Below are 15,000 nucleotides of genomic sequence, written 5' to 3' on the forward strand. Positions count from 1 at the left end.
AGGAGAAGGACGAGTGTATGATCCCTTGGGGGTGCCAGGGCAGGGACGAGTGTATGATCCCTTGGGAGTGCCAGGGGAAGGACGAGTGTATGATCCCTTGGGGGTGCCAGGGCAGGGACGAGTGTATGATCCCTTGGGAGTGCCAGGGGAAGGACGAGTGTATGATCCCTTGGGGGTGCCAGGGCAGGGACGAGTGTATAATCCCTTGGGAGTGCCAGGGGAAGGACGAGTGTATGATCCCTTGGGGGTGCCAGGGCAGGGACGAGTGTATGATCCCTTGGGAGTGCCAGGGGAAGGACGAGTGTATGATCCCTTGGGAGTGCCAGGGGAAGGACGAGTGTATGATCCCTTGGGGGTGCCAGGGCAGGGACGAGTGTATAATCCCTTGGGAGTGCCAGGGCAGGGACGAGTGTATGATCCCTTGGGAGTGCCAGGGGAAGGAAGAGTGTATGATCCCTTGGGAGTGCCAGGGGAAGGACGAGTGTATAATCCCTTGGGAGTGCCAGGGGAAGGACGAGTGTATGATCCCTTGGGGGTGCCAGGGCAGGGACGAGTGTATGATCCCTTGGGAGTGCCAGGGGAAGGACGAGTGTATGATCCCTTGGGAGTGCCAGGGGAAGGACGAGTGTATGATCCCTTGGGGGTGCCAGGGCAGGGACGAGTGTATAATCCCTTGGGAGTGCCAGGGGAAGGACGAGTGTATGATCCCTTGGGGGTGCCAGGGCAGGGACGAGTGTATGATCCCTTGGGGGTGCCAGGGCAGGGACGAGTGTATGATCCCCTGGGGGTGCCAGGGCAGGGACGAGTGTATGATCCCTTGGGGGTGCCAGGGAAGGGACGAGTGTATAATCCCTTGGGAGTGCCAGGGGAAGGACGAGTGTATGATCCCTTGGGGGTGCCAGGGCAGGGACGAGGGTATGATCCCTTGGGGGTGCCAGGGGAAGGACGAGTGTATGATCCCTTGGGGGTGCCAGGGGAAGGACGAGTGTATAATCCCTTGGGAGTGCCAGGGGAAGGACGAGTGTATGATCCCTTGGGGGTGCCAGGGGAAGGACGAGTGTATGATCCCTTGGGAGTGCCAGGGGAAGGACGAGTGTATGATCCCTTGGGGGTGCCAGGGGAAGGACGAGTGTATGATCCCTTGGGAGTGCCAGGGCAGGGACGAGTGTATGATCCCTTGGGGGTGCCAGGGCAGGGACGAGTGTATGATCCCTTGGGGGTGCCAGGGGAAGGACGAGTGTATGATCCCTTGGGAGTGCCAGGGGAAGGACGAGTGTATGATCCCTGTGGGGTGCCAGGGCAGGGACGAGTGTATGATCCCTTGGGGGTGCCAGGGCAGGGACGAGTGTATAATCCCTTGGGAGTGCCAGGGGAAGGACGAGTGTATGATCCCTTGGGGGTGCCAGGGCAGGGACGAGTGTATAATCCCTTGGGAGTGCCAGGGGAAGGACGAGTGTATGATCCCTTGGGGGTGCCAGGGCAGGGACGAGTGTATGATCCCTTGGGAGTGCCAGGGGAAGGACGAGTGTATGATCCCTTGGGGGTGCCAGGGCAGGGACGAGTGTATGATCCCTTGGGAGTGCCAGGGGAAGGACGAGTGTATGATCCCTTGGGGGTGCCAGGGCAGGGACGAGTGTATGATCCCTTGGGAGTGCCAGGGGAAGGACGAGTGTATGATCCCTTGGGGGTGCCAGGGGAAGGACGAGTGTATGATCCCTTGGGGGTGCCAGGGCAAGGACGAGTGTATAATCCCTTGGGAGTGCCAGGGGAAGGACGAGTGTATGATCCCTTGGGGGTGCCAGGGCAGGGACGAGTGTATGATCCCTTGGGAGTGCCAGGGGAAGGACGAGTGTATGATCCCTTGGGGGTGCCAGGGCAGGGACGAGTGTATGATCCCTTGGGAGTGCCAGGGGAAGGACGAGTGTATGATCCCTTGGGGGTGCCAGGGCAGGGACGAGTGTATGATCCCTTGGGAGTGCCAGGGGAAGGACGAGTGTATGATCCCTTGGGGGTGCCAGGGCAGGGACGAGTGTATAATCCCTTGGGAGTGCCAGGGGAAGGACGAGTGTATGATCCCTTGGGGGTGCCAGGGCAGGGACGAGTGTATGATCCCTTGAGAGTGCCAGGGCAGGGACAAGGGTATGTTCCCTTGGGAGTGCCAGGGCAGGGACGAGTGTATAATCCCTTGGGAGTGCCAGGGGAAGGACGAGTGTATGATCCCTTGGGGGTGCCAGGGCAGGGACGAGTGTATGATCCCTTGGGAGTGCCAGGGGAAGGACGAGTGTATGATCCCTTGGGGGTGCCAGGGCAGGGACGAGTGTATGATCCCTTGGGAGTGCCAGGGGAAGGACGAGTGTATGATCCCTTGGGGGTGCCAGGGCAGGGACGAGTGTATGATCCCTTGAGAGTGCCAGGGCAGGGACAAGGGTATGTTCCCTTGGGAGTGCCAGGGCAGGGACGAGTGTATAATCCCTTGGGAGTGCCAGGGGAAGGACGAGTGTATGATCCCTTGGGGGTGCCAGGGCAGGGACGAGTGTATGATCCCTTGGGAGTGCCAGGGGAAGGACGAGTGTATGATCCCTTGGGGGTGCCAGGGCAGGGACGAGTGTATGATCCCTTGGGAGTGCCAGGGGAAGGACGAGTGTATGATCCCTTGGGGGTGCCAGGGCAGGGACGAGTGTATGATCCCTTGAGAGTGCCAGGGCAGGGACAAGGGTATGTTCCCTTGGGAGTGCCAGGGCAGGGACGAGTGTATAATCCCTTGGGAGTGCCAGGGGAAGGACGAGTGTATGATCCCTTGGGGGTGCCAGGGCAGGGACGAGTGTATGATCCCTTGGGAGTGCCAGGGGAAGGACGAGTGTATGATCCCTTGGGGGTGCCAGGGCAGGGACGAGTGTATGATCCCTTGGGAGTGCCAGGGGAAGGACGAGTGTATGATCCCTTGGGGGTGCCAGGGCAGGGACGAGTGTATGATCCCTTGAGAGTGCCAGGGGAAGGACGAGTGTATGATCCCCTGGGAGTGCCAGGGTAGGGACGAGTGTATGATCCCTTGGGGGTGCCAGGGCAGGGACGAGTGTATAATCCCTTGGGAGTGCCAGGGGAAGGACGAGTGTATGATCCCTTGGGAGTGCCAGGGCAGGGACGAGTGTATGATCCCTTGGGAGTGCCAGGGGAAGGACGAGTGTATGATCCCTTGGGGGTGCCAGGGGAAGGACGAGTGTATGATCCCTTGGGGGTGCCAGGGCAGGGACGAGTGTATGATCCCTTGGGAGTGCCAGGACAGGGACGAGTGTATAATCCCTTGGGAGTGCCAGGAGAAGGACGAGTGTATGATCCCTTGGGAGTGCCAGGGGAAGGACGAGTGTATGATCCCTTGGGAGTGCCAGGGGAAGGACGAGTGTATGATCCCTTGGGAGTGCCAGGAGAAGGACGAGTGTATGATCCCTTGGGAGTGCCATGGGAAGGACGAGTGTATGATCCCTTGGGAGTGCCAGGGGAAGGACGAGTGTATGATCCCTTGGGGGTGCCAGGGGAAGGACGAGTGTATGATCCCTTGGGAGTGCCAGGGCAGGGACGAGGGTATGTTCCCCTGGGAGTGCCAGGGCAGGGACGAGTGTATGATCCCTTGGGGGTGCCAGGGGAAGGACGAGTGTATGATCCCTTGGGGGTGCCAGGTCAGGGACGAGTGTATAATCCCTTGGGAGTGCCAGGGCAGGGACGAGTGTATGATCCCTTGGGAGTGCCAGGGGAAGGACGAGTGTATGATCCCTTGGGGGTGCCAGAGTAGGGACGAGTGTATGATCCCTTGGGGGTGCCAGAGTAGGGACGAGTGTATGATCCCTTGGGGGTGCCAGGGGAAGGACGAGTGTATGATCCCTTGGGGGTGCCAGGGGAAGGACGAGTGTATGATCCCTTGGGGGTGCCAGGGGAAGGACGAGTGTATGATCCCTTGGGGGTGCCAGGGGAAGGACGAGTGTATGATCCCTTGGGGGTGCCAGGGCAGGGACGAGTGTATGATCCCTTGGGGGTGCCAGAGTAGGGACGAGTGTATGATCCCTTGGGGGTGCCAGAGTAGGGACGAGTGTATGATCCCTTGGGGGTGCCAGGGGAAGGACGAGTGTATGATCCCTTGGGGGTGCCAGGGGAAGGACGAGTGTATGATCCCTTGGGGGTGCCAGGGGAAGGACGAGTGTATGATCCCTTGGGGGTGCCAGGGGAAGGACGAGTGTATGATCCCTTGGGGGTGCCAGGGCAGGGACGAGTGTATGATCCCTTGGGGGTGCCAGGGCAGGGACGAGTGTATGATCCCTTGGGGGTGCCAGGGCAGGGACGAGTGTATGATCCCTTGGGGGTGCCAGGGCAGGGACGAGTGTATGATCCCTTGGGGGTGCCAGGGCAGGGACGAGTGTATGATCCCTTGGGGGTGCCAGGGCAGGGACGAGTGTATGATCCCTTGGGGGTGCCAGGGCAGGGACGAGTGTATGATCCCTTGGGAGTGCCAGGGCAGGGACGAGTGTATGTTCCCTTGGGGGTGCCAGGGGAAGGACGAGTGTATGATCCCTTGGGAGTGCCAGGGGAAGGACGAGTGTATGATCCCTTGGGGGTGCCAGGGTAGGGACGAGTGTATGATCCCTTGGGAGTGCCAAGGGAAGGACGAGTGTATGATCCCTTGGGAGTGCCAAGGGAAGGACGAGTGTATGATCCCTTGGGAGTGCCAAGGGAAGGACGAGTGTATGATCCCTTGGGGGTGCCAGGGCAGGGACGAGTGTATGATCCCTTGGGAGTGCCAGGGCAGGGACGAGTGTATGTTCCCTTGGGGGTGCCAGGGGAAGGACGAGTGTATGATCCCTTGGGAGTGCCAGGGGAAGGACGAGTGTATGATCCCTTGGGGGTGCCACGGTAGGGACGAGTGTATGATCCCTTGGGGGTGCCAGGGGAAGGACGAGTGTATGATCCCTTGGGGGTGCCACGGTAGGGACGAGTGTATGATCCCTTGGGAGTGCCAGGGGAAGGACGAGTGTATGATCCCTTGGGGGTGCCACGGTAGGGACGAGTGTATGATCCCTTGGGAGTGCCAGGGGAAGGACGAGTGTGTGATCCCTTGGGAGTGCCAGGGGAAGGACGAGTGTATGATCCCTTGGGGGTGCCACGGTAGGGACGAGTGTATGATCCCTTGGGAGTGCCAGGGGAAGGACGAGTGTATGATCCCTTGGGGGTGCCACGGTAGGGACGAGTGTATGATCCCTTGGGAGTGCCAGGGGAAGGACGACTGTGTGATCCCTTGGGAGTGCCAGGGGAAGGACGAGTGTATGATCCCTTGGGGGTGCCAGGGTAGGGACGAGTGTATGATCCCTTGGGGGTGCCAGGGCAGGGACGAGTGTATGTTCCCTTGGGGGTGCCAGGGGAAGGACGAGTGTATGATCCCTTGGGAGTGCCAGGGGAAGGACGAGTGTATGATCCCTTGGGGGTGCCACGGTAGGGACGAGTGTATGATCCCTTGGGAGTGCCAGGGGAAGGACGAGTGTGTGATCCCTTGGGAGTGCCAGGGGAAGGACGAGTGTATGATCCCTTGGGGGTGCCAGGGTAGGGACGAGTGTATGATCCCTTGGGGGTGCCAGGGCAGGGACGAGTGTATGATCCCTTGGGAGTGCCAGGGCAGGGACGAGGGTATGTTCCCTTGGGGGTGCCAGGGGAAGGACGAGTGTATGATCCCTTGGGAGTGCCAGGGCAGGGACGAGTGTATGATCCCTTGGGGGTGCCAGGGCAGGGACGAGTGTATGATCCCTTGGGAGTGCCAAGGGAAGGACGAGTGTATGATCCCTTGGGAGTGCCAGGGGAAGGACGAGTGTATGATCCCTTGGGGGTGCCAGGGGAAGGACGAGTGTATGATCCCTTGGGAGTGCCAGGGCAGGGACGAGGGTATGTTCCCTTGGGGGTGCCAGGGCAGGGACGAGTGTATGATCCCTTGGGAGTGCCAAGGGAAGGACGAGTGTATGATCCCTTGGGAGTGCCAGGGCAGGGACGAGGGTATGTTCCCTTGGGGGTGCCAGGGCAGGGACGAGTGTATGATCCCTTGGGAGTGCCAAGGGAAGGACGAGTGTATGATCCCTTGGGAGTGCCAGGGGAAGGACGAGTGTATGATCCCTTGGGAGTGCCAGGGCAGGGACGAGGGTATGTTCCCTTGGGGGTGCCAGGGCAGGGACGAGTGTATGATCCCTTGGGAGTGCCAAGGGAAGGACGAGGGTATGATCCCTTGGGAGTGCCAAGGGAAGGACGAGTGTATGATCCCTTGGGAGTGCCAAGGGAAGGACGAGTGTATGATCCCTTGGGAGTGCCAGGGCAGGGACGAGGGTATGTTCCCTTGGGGGTGCCAGGGAAGGGACGAGTGTATGATCCCTTGGGAGTGCCAAGGGAAGGACGAGTGTATGATCCCTTGGGAGTGCCAGGGCAGGGACGAGTGTATGATCCCTTGGGAGTGCCAAGGGAAGGACGAGTGTATGATCCCTTGGGAGTGCCAGGGGAAGGACGAGTGTATGATCCCTTGGGAGTGCCAGGGGAAGGACGAGTGTATGATCCCTTGGGAGTGCCAGTGGAAGGACGAGTGTATGATCCCTTGGGGGTGCCAGGGTAGGGACGAGTGTATGATCCCTTGGGAGTGCCAAGGGAAGGACGAGGGTATGATCCCTTGGGAGTGCCAGGGCAGGGACGAGTGTATGATCCCCTGGGAGTGCCAGGGGAAGGACGAGTGTATGATCCCTTGGGAGTGCCAGGGGAAGGACGAGTGTATGATCCCTTGGGAGTGCCAGGGCAGGGACGAGTGCATGTTCCCTTGGGAGTGCCAGGGGAAGGACGAGTGTATGATCCCTTGGGAGTGCCAGGGGAAGGACGAGTGTATGATCCCTTGGGAGTGCCAGGGGAAGGACGAGTGTATGATCCCTTGGTGGTGCCAGGGGAAGGACGAGTGTATGATCCCTTGGGAGTGCCAGGGGAAGGACGAGTGTATGATCCCTTGGGAGTGCCAGGGGAAGGACGAGGGTATGATCCCTTGGGGTTGCCAGGAGAAGGACGAGTGTATGATCCCTTGGGAGTGCCAGGGCAGGGACGAGGGTATGTTCCCTTGGGAGTGCCAGGGGAAGGACGAGTGTATGATCCCTTGGGAGTGCCAGGGGAAGGACGAGTGTATGATCCCTTGGGGTTGCCAGAAGAAGGACGAGTGTATGATCCCTTGGGAGTGCCAGGGTAGGGACGAGTGTATGATCCCTTGGGAGTGCCAGGGGAAGGACGAGTGTATGATCCCTTGGGGTTGCCAGGAGAAGGACGAGTGTATGATCCCTTGGGAGTGCCAGGGCAGGGACGAGTGTATGATCCCTTGGGAGTGCCAGGGGAAGGACGAGTGTATGATCCCTTGGGGTTGCCAGGAGAAGGACGAGTGTATGATCCCTTGGGAGTGCCAGGGCAGGGACGAGGGTATGTTCCCTTGGGAGTGCCAGGGCAGGGACGAGTGTATGATCCCTTGGGAGTGCCAGGGCAGGGACGAGGGTATGTTCCCTTGGGAGTGCCAGGGCAGGGACGAGTGTATGATCCCTTGGGAGTGCCAGGGGAAGGACGAGAGTAGATCCCTTGGGAGTGCCAAGGGAAGGACGAGTGTATGATCCCTTGGAAGTGCCAGGGAAAGGACGAGGGTATGATCCCTTGGGAGTGCCAGGGGAAGGACGAGTGTATGATCCCTTGGGAGTGCCAGGGGAAGGACGAGTGTATGATCCCTTGGGAGTGCCAAGGGAAGGACGAGTGTATGATCCCTTGGAAGTGCCAGGGAAAGGACGAGGGTATGATCCCTTGGGAGTGCCAGGGGAAGGACGAGTGTATGATCCCTTGGGAGTGCCAGGGGAAGGACGAGTGTATGATCCCTTGGGAGTGCCAAGGGAAGGACGAGTGTATGATCCCTTGGGAGTGCCAGGGCAGGGACGAGGGTATGTTCCCTTGGGAGTGCCAGGGTAGGGACGAGTGTATGATCCCTTGGGAGTGCCAGGGGAAGGACGAGTGTATGATCCCTTGGGGGTGCCAGGGCAGGGACGAGGGTATGATCCCTTGGGGGTGCCAGGGTAGGGACGAGTGTATGATCCCTTGGGAGTGCCAGGGGAAGGACGAGAGTATGATCCCTTGGGAGTGCCAAGGGAAGGACGAGTGTATGATCCCTTGGAAGTGCCAGGGAAAGGACGAGGGTATGATCCCTTGGGAGTGCCAGGGGAAGGACGAGTGTATGATCCCTTGGGAGTGCCAGGGGAAGGACGAGTGTATGATCCCTTGGGAGTGCCAAGGGAAGGACGAGTGTATGATCCCTTGGGAGTGCCAGGGCAGGGACGAGGGTATGTTCCCTTGGGAGTGCCAGGGCAGGGACGAGTGTATGATCCCTTGGGAGTGCCAGGGGAAGGACGAGTGTATGATCCCTTGGGAGTGCCAGGGGAAGGACGAGTGTATGATCCCTTGGGGGTGCCAGGGCAGGGACGAGGGTATGATCCCTTGGGGGTGCCAGAGTAGGGACGAGTGTATGATCCCTTGGGAGTGCCAGGGGAAGGACGAGTGTATGATCCCTTGGGGGTGCCAAGGGAAGGACGAGTGTATGATCCCTTGGGGGTGCCAGGGGAAGGACGAGTGTATGATCCCTTGGGAGTGCCAGGGCAGGGACGAGGGTATGTTCCCTTGGGAGTGCCAGGGCAGGGACGAGTGTATGATCCCTTGGGAGTGCCAGGGTAGGGACGAGTGTATGATCCCCTGGGGGTGCCAGGGCAGGGACGAGGGTATGATCCCTTGGGGGTGCCAGGGCAGGGACGAGGGTATGTTCCCTTGGGAGTGCCAGGGCAGGGACGAGTGTATGACCCCTTGGGAGTGCCAGGGCAGGGACGAGTGTATGATCCCTTGGGAGTGCCAGGGCAGGGACGAGGGTATGATCCCTTGGGAGTGCCAGGGCAGGGACGAGTGTATGATCCCTTGGGAGTGCCAGGGCAGGGACGAGGGTATAATCCCTTGGGAGTGCCAGGGGAAGGACGAGGGTATGATCCCTTTGGGGTGCCAGGGTAGGGACGATTGTATGATCCCTTGGGAGTGCCAGGGGAAGGACGAGTGTCTGATCCCTTGGAAGTGCCAGGGCAGGGACGAGTGTATGATCCCTTGGGAGTGCCAGGGCAGGGACGAGTGCATGATCCCTTGGGAGTGCCAGGGCAGGGACGAGTGTATGATCCCTTAGGAGTGCCAGGGCAGGGACGAGTGCATGATCCCTTGAGGGTGCCAGGGGAAGGACGAGTGTATGAACCTTTAGGGGTGCCAGGGCAGGGACAAGGGTATGATCCCTTGGGGGTGCCAGGGGAAGGACGAGTGTATGATCCCTTGGGGGTGCCAGGGGAAGGACGAGTGTATGATCCCTTGGGGGTGCCAGGGCAGGGACAAGGGTATGATCCCTTGGGGGTGCCAGGGGAAGGACGAGTGTATGATCCCTTGGGGGTGCCAGGGCAGGGACGAGTGTATGATCCCTTGGGGGTGCCAGGGCAGGGACGAGGGTATGATCCCTTGGGGGTGCCAGGGCAGGGACGAGTGTATGATCCCTTGGGGGTGCCAGGGGAAGGACGAGTGTATGATCCCTTGGGGGTGCCAGGGCAGGGACGAGTGTATGATCCCTTGGGGGTGCCAGGGCAGGGACAAGGGTATGATCCCTTGGGGGTGCCAGGGCAGGGACGAGTGTATGATCCCTTGGGGGTGCCAGGGCAGGGACGAGGGTATGATCCCTTGGGAGTGCCAGGGCAGGGACGAGTGTATGATCCCTTGGGAGTGCCAGGGCAGGGATGAGGGTATGTTCCCTTGGGAGTGCCAGGGGAAGGACGAGTGTATGATCCCTTGGGGGTGCCAGGGCAGGGACGAGTGTATGATCCCTTGGGAGTGCCAGGGGAAGGACGAGTGTATGATCCCTTGGGGGTGCCAGGGCAGGGACGAGTGTATGATCCCTTGGGAGTGCCAGGGGAAGGACGAGTGTATGATCCCTTGGGGGTGCCAGGGCAGGGACGAGTGTATGATCCCTTGGGGGTGCCAGGGCAGGGACGACGGTATGTTCCCTTGGGGGTGCCAGGGCAGGGACGAGTGTATGATCCCTTGGGGGTGCCAGGGCAGGGATGAGGGTATGTTCCCTTGGGAGTGCCAGGGCAGGGACGAGTGTATGATCCCTTGGGGGTGCCAGGGCAGGGACGAGGGTATGTTCCCTTGGGAGTGCCAGGGGAAGGACGAGTGTATGATCCCTTGGGGGTGCCAGGGCAGGGACGAGTGTATGATCCCTTGGGAGTGCCAGGGGAAGGACGAGTGTATGATCCCTTGGGGGTGCCAGGGCAGGGACGAGTGTATGATCCCTTGGGAATGCCAGGGGAAGGACGAGTGTATGATCCCTTGGGGGTGCCAGGGCAGGGACGAGGGTATGCTCACTTGGGAGTGCCAGGGTAGGGACGAGTGTATGATCCCTTGGGAGTGCCAGGGCAGGGACGAGTGTATGATCCCTTGGGGGTGCCAGGGGAAGGGACGAGGGTATGATCCCTTGGGGCTGCCAGGGCAGGGACGAGGGTATGTTCCCTTGGGGGTGCCAGGGCAGGGACGAGGGTATGATCCCTTGGGGGTGCAAGGGCAGGGACGAGTGTATGATCCCTTGGGGGTGCCAGGGGAAGGACGAGTGTATGATCCCTTGGAAGTGCCAGGGCAGGGACGAAGGGATGTTCCCTTGGGGGTGCCAGGGCAGGGACGAGGGTATGATCCCTTGGGAGTGCCAGTGGAAGGACGAGTGTATGATCCCTTGGGGGTGCCAGGGCAGGGACGAGGGTATGATCCCTTGGGAGTGCCAGGGCAGGGACGAGTGTATGTTCCCTTGGGAGTGCCAGGGCAGGGACGAGTGTATGATCTCTTGGGAGTGCCAGGGCAGGGACGAGTGTATGATCCCTTGGGAGTGCCAGGGCAGGGACGAGGGTATGTTCCCTCTGGGGTGCCAAGGTTGGGACGAGTGTATGATCCCTTGGGGGTGCCAGGGCAGGGACGAGGGTATGATCCCTTGGGGGTGCCAGGGCAGGGACGAGGGTATGTTCCCTTGGGGGTGCCAGGGTAGGGACGAGGGTATGATCCCTTGGGGGTGCCAGGGCAGGGACGAGGGTATGATCCCTTGGGGGTGCCAGGGCAGGGACGAGGGTATGATCCCTTGGGGGTGCCAGGGCAGGGACAAGGGTATGATCCCTTGGGGGTGCCAGGGGAAGGACGAGTGTATGATCCCTTGGGGGTGCCAGGGCAGGAACGAGGGTATGTTCCCTTGGGAGTGCCAGGGTAGGGACGAGTGTATGATCCCTTGGGAGTGCCAGGGGAAGGACGAGTGTATGATCCCTTGGGGGTGCCAGGGCAGGGACGAGTGTATGATCCCTTGGGAGTGCCAGGGGAAGGACGAGTGTATGATCCCTTGGGGATGCCAGGGTAGGGACGACGGTATGTTCCCTTGGGAGTGCCAGGGGAAGTACGAGTGTATGATCCCTTGGGGGTGCCAGGGTAGGGACGAGTGTATGATCCCTTGGGAGTGCCAGGGGAAGGACGAGTGTATGATCCCTTGGGGATGCCAGGGTAGGGACGACGGTATGTTCCCTTGGGAGTGCCAGGGGAAGGACGAGTGTATGATCCCTTGGGGGTGCCAGGGTAGGGACGACAGTATGTTCCCTTGGGAGTGCCAGGGTAGGGACGAGTGTATGATCCCTTGGGAGTGCCAGGGGAAGGACGAGTGTATAATCCCTTGGTGATGCCAGGGTAGGGACGACGGTATGTTCCCTTGGGAGTGCCAGGGTAGGGACGAGTGTATGATCCCTTGGGAGTGCCAGGGGAAGGACGAGTGTATGATCCCTTGGGGGTGCCAGGGCAGGGACGAGGGTATGTTCCCTTGGGAGTGCCAGGGTAGGGACTTGTGTATGATCCCTTGGGGGTGCCAGGGCAGGGACGAGGGTATGTTCCCTTGGGAGTGCCAGGGCAGGGACGAGGGTATGTTCCCTTGGGGGTGCCAGGGTAGGGACGAGGGTATGTTCCCTTGGGGGTGCCAGGGCAGGGACGAGGGTATGATCCCTTGGGGGTGCCAGGGCAGGGACGAGGGTATGTTCCCTTGGGGGTGCCAGGGGAGGGACGAGTGTATGATCCCTTAGGGGTGCCAGGGATGGGACGAGGGTATGTTCCCTTGGGGGTGCCAGGGCAGGGACGAGTGTATGATCCCTTGGGGGTGCCAGGGCAGGGACGAGGGTATGTTCCCTTGGGGGTGCCAGGGCAGGGACGAGTGTATGATCCCTTGGGAGTGCCAGGGGAAGGACGAGTGTATGTTCCCTTGGGAGTGCCAGGGCAGGGACGAGTGTATGTTCCCTTGGGAGTGCCAGGGCAGGGACGAGTGTATGATCTCTTGGGAATGCCAGGGCAGGGACGAGTGTATGATCCCTTGGGAGTGCCAGGGGAAGGACGAGTGTATGATCCCTTGGGAGTGCCAGGGGAAGGACGAGTGTATGATCCCTTGGGAGTGCCAGGGTAGGGACGAGGGTATGATCTCTTGGGAGTGCCAGGGTAGGGACGAGTGTATGATCCCTTGGGAGTGCCAGGGCAGGGACGAGGGTATGTTCCCTTGGGAGTGCCAGGGTAGGGACGAGTGTATGATCTCTTGGGGGTGCCAGGGCAGGGACGACGGTATGTTCCCTTGGGGGTGCCAGGGCAGGGACGAGGGTATGTTCCCTCTGGGGTGCCAAGGTTGGGACGAGTGTATGATCCCTTGGGGGTGCCAGGACAGGGACGAGTGTATGATCCCTTGGGGGTGCCAGGGCAGGGACGACGGTATGATCCCTTGGGGGTGCCAGGGCAGGGACGAGGGTATGTTCCCTTGGGGGTGCCAGGGCAGGGACGAGGGTATGTTCCCTTGGGGGTGCCAGGGCAGGGACGAGGGTATGTTCCCTCTGGGGTGCCAAGGTTGGGACGAGTGTATGATCCCTTGGGGGTGCCAGGGCAGGGACGAGGGTATGATCCCTTGGGGGTGCCAGGGCAGGGACGAGGGTATGTTCCCTTGGGAGTGCCAGGGTAGGGACGAGTGTATGATCCCTTGGGAGTGCCAGGGCAGGGACGAGGGTATGTTCCCTCTGGGGTGCCAAGGTTGGGACGAGTGTATGATCCCTTGGGGGTGCCAGGGCAGGGACGAGGGTATGATCCCTTGGGGGTGCCAGGGCAGGTACGAGGGTATGTTCCCTTGGGGGTGCCAGGGCAGGGACGAGGGTATGTTCCCTCATGGGTGCCAAGGTTGGGACGAGGGTATGATCCCTTGGGAGTGCCAGGGCAGGGACGAGGGTATGTTCCCTTGGGAGTGCCAGGGCAGGGACGAGGGTATGATCCCTTGGGGGTGCCAGGGCAGGGACGAGGGTATGTTCCCTTGGGGGTGCCAGGGCAGGGACGAGTGTATGATCCCTTGGGGGTGCCAGGGCAGGGACGAGTGTATGATCCCTTGGGGGTGCCAGGGCAGGAACGAGGGTATGATCCCTTGGGGGTGCCAGGGCAGGGACGAGGGTATGTTCCCTCTGGGGTGCCAAGGTTGGGACGAGTGTATGATCCCTTGGGGGTGCCAGGGTAGGGACGAGGGTATGTTCCCTTGGGGGTGCCAGGGCAGGGACGAGTGTATGATCCCTTGGGAGTGCCAGGGGAAGGACGAGTGTATGATCCCTTGGGGGTGCCAGGGCAGGGACGAGTGTATGATCCCTTGGGGGTGCCAGGGCAGGAACGAGGGTATGATCCCTTGGGGGTGCCAGGGCAGGGACGAGTGTATGATCCCTTGGGGGTGCCAGGGCAGGGACGAGTGTATGATCCCTTGGGGGTGCCAGGGCAGGGACGAGGGTATGATCCCTTGGGAGTGCCAGGGCAGGGACGAGTGTATGATCCCTTGGGGGTGCCAGGGCAGGGACGAGGGTATGATCCCTTGGGGGTGCCAGGGCAGGGACGAGGGTATGATCCCTTGGGAGTGCCAGGGGAAGGACGAGTGTATGATCCCTTGGGGGTGCCAGGGTAGGGACGAGGGTATGTTCCCTTGGGGGTGCCAGGGCAGGGACGAGTGTATGATTCCTTGGGGGTGCCAGGGCAGGAACGAGGGTATGATCCCTTGGGGGTGCCAGGGCAGGGACGAGTGTATGATCCCTTGGGAGTGCCAGGGCAGGGACGAGTGTATGATCCCTTGGGGGTGCCAGGGCAGGAACGAGGGTATGATCCCTTGGGGGTGCCAGGGGAAGGACGAGTGTATGATCCCTTGGGGGTGCCAGGGCAGGGACGAGTGTATGATCCCTTGGGAGTGCCAGGGGAAGGACGAGTGTATGATCCCTTGGGGGTGCCAGGGCAGGGATGAGGGTATGATCCCTTGGGAGTGCCAGGGCAGGGACGAGTGTATGATCCCTTGGGGGTGCCAGGGCAGGAACGAGGGTATGTTCCCTTGGGGGTGCCAGGGCAGGGACGAGTGTATGATCCCTTGGGAGTGCCAGAGTAGGGACGAGTGTATAATCCCTTGGGGGTGCCAGAGTAGGGACGAGTGTATAATCCCTTGGGAGTGCCAGGGTAGGGACGAGTGTATGATCCCTTGGGAGTGCCAGGGCAGGGACGAGTGTATGATCCCTTGGGAGTGCCAGGGGAAGGACGAGTGTATGATCCCTTGGGGGTGCCAGGGCAGGGACGAGTGTATGATCCCTTGGGGGTGCCAGGGGAAGGACGAGTGTATGATCCCTTGGGGGTGCCAGGGCAGGGACGAGTGTATGATCCCTTGGGGGTGCCAGGGGAAGGACGAGTGTATGATCCCTTTAGGGTGCCAGGGCAGGGACGAGTGTATGATCCCTTGGGGGTGCCAGGGGAAGGACGAGTGTATGATCCCTTGGGGGTGCCAGGGCAGGGATGAGGGTATGATCCCTTGGGAGTGCCAGGGGAAGGACGAGTGTATGATCC

At 60.9% G+C, this 15,000-nt stretch overlaps 1 protein-coding gene across 1 annotated transcript in view; it reads right to left on the bottom strand.

The window, feature by feature from the left end:
• Positions 1 to 15,000, bottom strand: part of LOC138860054 (proteoglycan 4-like) — a 23,337-nt gene that overhangs the window by 5,337 nt on the left and 3,000 nt on the right. Inside the window, exons 3-11 of the mRNA XM_070116857.1 lie at positions 14,484 to 14,640; positions 13,536 to 13,668; positions 13,104 to 13,380; positions 11,412 to 12,012; positions 10,944 to 11,076; positions 10,704 to 10,788; positions 8,999 to 9,310; positions 7,608 to 7,871; positions 6,996 to 7,476 (exon numbers count right to left, since the gene is read on the bottom strand). Coding sequence (XP_069972958.1) covers positions 6,996 to 7,476; positions 7,608 to 7,871; positions 8,999 to 9,310; positions 10,704 to 10,788; positions 10,944 to 11,076; positions 11,412 to 12,012; positions 13,104 to 13,380; positions 13,536 to 13,668; positions 14,484 to 14,640 — 2,443 coding nt within the window. The remainder of the gene's footprint in view (positions 1 to 6,995; positions 7,477 to 7,607; positions 7,872 to 8,998; positions 9,311 to 10,703; positions 10,789 to 10,943; positions 11,077 to 11,411; positions 12,013 to 13,103; positions 13,381 to 13,535; positions 13,669 to 14,483; positions 14,641 to 15,000) is intronic.

The sequence above is a fragment of the Penaeus vannamei genome, chromosome 39, assembly GCF_042767895.1.
Source record: "Penaeus vannamei isolate JL-2024 chromosome 39, ASM4276789v1, whole genome shotgun sequence".
NCBI lineage: Eukaryota > Metazoa > Arthropoda > Malacostraca > Decapoda > Penaeidae > Penaeus > Penaeus vannamei.